General features: G+C 39.9%; 1 protein-coding gene across 1 annotated transcript; it reads right to left on the bottom strand.

Annotated features, from left to right (window-relative positions):
- Positions 1–4,362: 4,362 nt before the first annotated feature.
- ctxn2 (cortexin 2) lies at positions 4,363–5,930 on the bottom strand. Its single transcript, XM_079663951.1, has 2 exons — positions 5,609–5,930; positions 4,363–4,697 (listed from the first exon to the last, which is right to left on the bottom strand). The coding sequence occupies exon 2, from the start codon at positions 4,626–4,628 to the stop codon at positions 4,383–4,385; it is 246 nt and encodes an 81-aa protein (XP_079520077.1). The 5' UTR covers positions 4,629–4,697; positions 5,609–5,930; the 3' UTR covers positions 4,363–4,382.
- Between the last annotated feature and the right edge of the window lie 142 nt (positions 5,931–6,072).

The raw sequence follows: 6,072 nt of genomic DNA, 5'->3' as shown, positions 1-6,072 counted from the left end.
CTTCCTTATTACTGATACACCACAATGATTTATGCACAAATTGAAAGGCAGAGTTATGACTTGAAATCTGACCTTGGATGTATTGCAGGCTGAGAAAAATACTCCAGCACTTGTTTTTATGTGCAAATTGAAAGGAGGCAATCAATTTCACAATGCTTATCAGATTCAGAACACATTAGTTCAACGTTGTTGCGATTTTCTACAAGAACGATGCTGACTGAGTCATGCTCACAAATAACATTTTCCACATGGAATGTAATATACAGCTGGGTTTTTTAACCCTCTGCTTTTCTTTTACTTCTCTGTCTTAATCAGACTGCAGCAGGTCATTATGGTGACATTGATCCTGAGATTTCTGATGCATGGTCGAAGGGTTTGAAGAAGTTCTTAGATTGTAAAGTAACAGGCTATTACATAATAATTTGTATGTCGATTAGATTAAGTGTTATTGATCCGAATCTGCAAAGTTACTAGTAACTAAAAGATAATTATTGTGGAGTCAAATAATAAAGTAGAAAATACAAATGCTTAGCAGTAAAATAATAAGTCAAGTATGTCAAAGTGTACATTATTACAGTGCTTAAGTGAATCCACAATTAGGAGCACAGATTGATATGGAGTTATTTTGAGTTCTTGAGTCTTTTTTCGTGCTACACTGCAGTTGTCTTACTGCAGATAGAGATCCTCAGGCCATGCTGACACTCCCACAGTCTGAATTTGAGAATAAGGTGATTCCTTTTTTTATGTTGGAGGGATGGTAGACTTTTGTATGCTGTGCTTGAATAAATTCAGAGTGCAGTACTCCTCTGAGATCTGTTAAGCCTACATGTTGAATCTTTGGCAGCAGCTGCATATTATGTTCCAATTTCTACAGAACAAGTTAATTTGCACAACGTCCAAAGGGCTCAAAATATGCAGATAAAATCCCAATACAGAATTCCTCAACCCTGCTGTTCACTGCAACATGAAAAAGTGATTAAAAGCAAAAGACTGCAGGTACCAGCAGTCCGGATACCGAACTACATCCCAGAGAGCTGAATAGTTGATGCACATCTCAGGCATACTCCGGTCAGCATACACCTATCTGTCAATCACAAATACAATGAAATATTTCCAGTCACTTATTATTATGTGCTTCGTTATAGAAAAACCTATTAAACATATCACAATTGTTAAACTAAAATCTTTATAGTGACAGATAAATAGATCTCATTCAGTTTTAAATGATAAAGGTAAAGGCCATTCAATAACTCTAGGTGTAGGGTTAAAGGCTGGCAAGTCAAGTGATCAAATATAAGATTAACTGTCCCAAAGCCTGGACTCAGCACTAAATGATACCCCTGACTGTGGCCTGCTGTGTAAAAGGCACGTTTACTCTTTTTTGAATGGTTCAATTTGATAATTATCCATAATATTTACATATATTTTTTTATTGAAAAATGTAAGACATTTTTTTGAATCTTTTTTTAAAGAAATCTGCAAAAAAGTGTGTTATTAAAGAAACTAGAATATATTTTGGGTCATTTCAAATCAATTAAAAGTAAATTATTAAGCATAATAGTTACTAGTCTCACTAATAACTGATATGAAGCAGTAAGGGACATCTAGGTTAATCATTGATTTATCCACCCATATGGGTTTTAAAAGGTGTTCAACAGGGTCTAAAATCCAACCCAGCCTAGCTCTGGCTTCAGATTTGACCTGAGGGCTTTGAATTAAGATTTCAAGCCTTTGTCCATCTTAACACCAGGAAACGGTATTTGACGAGGGACAGTTCCTTTCCGCTTTCTCTACATCTGCAGGAGGGGCAGAATCTATTTTATCAGGAGTAGTGTGTTATTTGTATAGTTATATTAAACTGAAGTACAACAATATAGCCTTATTATTAATACTAACAGTAATTAAAAAACATATTGGCTAAAATATTCACCATTTCATTGACGTGATCACCTCAAGCTATTTTCGGTATATTACGGTACTAAAAGTTGCATTAATAGTAAATTACAGAGCTGTTTGGATAACTTGGGTAATGAAAGGCCATTATGTCTCCTCATCTTATCACAGCAAATCAAGGACATAGCTTGTGAGGTCCGAAGACCACAGGCAATAAAGCCGATGATTGATAACCAGCAAAGCTAAGGTTCACTATTCAGTTGACTCATTGGTCATGTAAGAAAGATTCTGCTTTGCATTTATATCCTAATAATTCTGTGTCTCTATACGAAGGAAGTTAACAAAAGATACATATTTGTTATCATTTATATTGTTCCTGATATATATTCGATGCTGGCAGAGGAATATTACTCTAAATAAGCATAATATTACTGTAGGCCCTTTTTAAAATGTGACTCACAATTATGATGGGATGAGGTTCTATATCTTTACATAAATCAAGTTCTGCAAACATACACACTGAGAAAAATACAAAGCAAAGCAGACACATCTGTTAATGTTTGATAGATTTATAACCCCTTTTTACAAGTTGGTTTGTTCTTCGTCTAAGATTAGTGAGATTCCAGGCACAGAAGGAAAATGGCAGCGTTTTTTTCCACTGAAATAGATTTCAGATAAGTATGTCATATAGGTGACAAAGACAATGGTGCAATAATGATTGCATTCCTGACAAATGACATGTCAAGAAAGGAGTGCATGATATCCTGGCTTCTGGGTGTGAACTGGCCACATCGATGATGGACAACAAATGGCAGAGTTTAAAAGCAGAGAAGATAAAAAAGTTTCACATTTCCATCAAGAGGAATTGTGAGCCTCTACTCTGCCTCTGACCTACATTTTAATGCTTTTTGTATGATACAAACATTACTTCCTTGTTAAATGTGATCCACAGATTTGAAAAAGCAAACATTTGACAAAAAACATTTCAAAGTGAAGAAATTCTATTTATTTTACAACATTTAATCAAATCTATATCATGGAGAATTATCTACCACCTTCTGTGCAAGCACCAGGTCAGGAGATGAACTATCTGTCGTCATGATATGCCATACACACGCTCGGACACACACACATATACACACACAGTTGCTCTTATGTTTCTAGATGAAGGCACATAAACCCATTGAAGGTCACAGTAAGGCAGATTCACAGCACTAAGGAGAAACCGTATACCGTAGAAATTAGCAAAGGAACATTCTAGACTTTGACAAGTCTGCCGTATTACAGGATCTCTGTTTAGGACTGTCCTGTCTTCCTCTGTCTGGCAGCAAGAGCGCAGGTGAGAAAGGGTGAAGGTGGCTGGGAAAAGGGTGTTCACGTCCAGGGCTGACAGACATCCCAGCCCATTTTTCCATGTGACATTTTCTTCTGCAGACACGTAGTGAGAGTTTATCCTTGTCATTATAAAACTAGCAGCGAAGAGCTAGAGAGTCCATTAAGTTCACAATCCTCTTTCCCCTTTAACAGTTCTTTGGCTTGATCACATCAGCCAACAATTCGCTTAACAATCTGAATAATTGAGAGTCCATTAATCAACATAATACAGACTTACTGTCAAAGGTAAACAGTTTATTTCACTCAGACATGTAATCGTGGCAACATATGGTATACCATCACTCAAATACAACAGCAGTCCAAACTCTGAGAGTTGGTTTTGCATCATTTAGAAACAGTAACACCATAATGTAAATCACAGTTTGTTCAGTTGCATTTCATTGCATGTGTCCGCGGAACGGACCATCCCGTACACACACACTAAGCAGCAGCAGCAGCAGCAGCAGCAGCAGCAGCAGCAGCAGCAGCAGCATTCCTTTGGATCACCAAAAGATTGGATTTAATTAGTCCACAAAACACAAGCTTGACACAATACCCTGCATCCAACCATTGACATTCCTGTGCAGAACAGCTGTACATGCAGAGGTGCAACCACTCTGTTTCCCACTGAGTTCAAATAAGGATTCTTGTCCCTGAGTTTTCAAAATGCATCTGAATAATCCCACCCTAATTCCCCACACTGTTCTAAAGCATCCACCTCCTTTCCTCTACAGACATTCAACTTGTAAGTATGGGTTAAATGGAAATTCAGCCGTTTCTGTGTAAATCGATGAGCTGAAATGCAGACCCCTGGCAGAAGGGCGATGAAAATGACACAGCATCTGCATCACACTCGCTCAGACACGCACACCAGACGTGTAATCACATACAGTAGAGAGGATCCACACTGGCCCTGAACCAAAAGTGCACACACATACAAAAAATACACAGCTTCAGTCTCTTAGTTTGGTCCATCACAGAGAGAGGTGTGTCAGGTGCAGTGGTTGTGCAGGGCTGTGGCTTGTGTTTGAATATGTACAAGCATTTTAGTTTAGTAATATGTACAATGCATTTTAGTTTTTTTTAATACATCTATGGATGTGTGTTTCCCTGTGTTAAGTGAGAGCGTACTCAAATGTCCCTTTCTCCAGCCCCTCAATGCCATCAGCCCAGTTGGAAGAGGGCATACTGCTGTAAGGGTCTAGCAGGATTCTGAAGCACCTTACTATGAGCAGCCCCAGGAACACCAGCAGCATCCCCACGAAGGCAAACGCTGTCTTCTGCTCCAGAGTCAGGGAGTGCGCCATCATGTCGTTTCCGCTCATGGCAGCAAGGGAGTGGTTGTAGTGGACGCTACACATGGTAAACCAACATCTAGTTGCATCATCTCGCCTCTGATGGTGTCAGGCGTTTAGAAGCCTGCATGTTACCTGGACAGGGATTACATGATGGCTTCAGATTAGTGCTGTATATTGGGCAGAGAGAATCCATTGAAGAACCTATTTGAATATTATACCGCTTAATGCATAATGTGTGTAAGCTTTGGGGGAATAACAGATATCGGAAAGAAAAAATACAGAAAATACACAATTCAATGAGCTGACCATGAAACGTGAAGGGTTACAGGTATCTAAAAATAGCTTATTTTTAATGTGCCATCAAACTGCTGCCTGCCTGCAGACTTCGATCTCTCTCTCACTCTGCGCCTCTGGGAAATTTGCAGAAAATGACAAAAAGCAAACATGAACAGAAGAGTCAAAGACACTGCAGGAAAATGGGTTCAATAACAAGAGCCAATACCAGGGATTCTTTCCATTAAGTCAGGATAGAATTACAGTTTGTCGCAGTGCATATCCAGCTGTTTAACATAGGCAAGCGCTGAAGTATCAATGAAAATGTAAAATCTCATGATGATGTGATGTATGTTTGGTTTAGAAGAGAGGGCTACCTGTTGCGTGCGAGCAGATGCCTGCCAGACTGCATGATTCCATTCAACAAGAAAGCGACAGTGACAAAACTAATTCACAATATTGGTGTAGCCACTCAAGTGGAAGTCTGCTTCTGTCATCATTTTTCATCCCTAATCTTTACCGTGAACACAAGCAGCAGGTGGCTTTAGTTTAGAGCAAGGGAGGGGGCTTGGATGAGAGAGTGAGGGTACATACAGACAGAACTGGGATAGACAGGCAAGGGAGGAGGAAGTAGAACGAGGGGAACACTGCACAAGTATGCCTGTGAGGGAGTCAGGGAGGAGAGAGGAAGGGAGGGAGGTAGGGTGAAAGATAGAGACTGCATTGACAGATAGTTAGGATGCCTGAGGAAGAAAAAGCAGCCATCTCACCGTCATTATCGTTCCATCCTCACAGACCTGTTGCTGCCGTTTCTTGCGAACAACTCCTCTTTCGTGCAGCCCTGAGATGCATATCCATTAAACTATCCATTGCTGACATACTGGATGTTTTAGGGTAACCTCTCATCCAAACAAAAAGCTAGAAAGAAACGGAGACGCAAGGGGAGAGGCTGGATCAAGCTATGATATGTGTCTCTTCTCAGAGATAGAGCTCCTCTCTTCATGCTCCTTTTCTTGCTGCCTCCTACTCATCATTCTGTTTCTCTATATCTCCCTACTGAAGCACGCACGCTTGCTCCTGCTGCATGGCAACCACTTGTTAGTCTCACTTCTGTCATTCACAACATACCCCTCCTCAGCAACACCAGGACGGATGCAGCAGCATAAACAAGTAATCCGCCTCTTTTTTTTCTCTCTTCATTCTCCCCTCCCCTGGCTTATTTGGCATTTCTAAA

The sequence above is a fragment of the Notothenia rossii genome, assembly GCF_949606895.1.
Source record: "Notothenia rossii genome assembly, chromosome: 2".
Lineage (NCBI taxonomy): Eukaryota > Metazoa > Chordata > Actinopteri > Perciformes > Nototheniidae > Notothenia > Notothenia rossii.
This window is presented reverse-complemented; position numbering and strand designations above follow the sequence as displayed.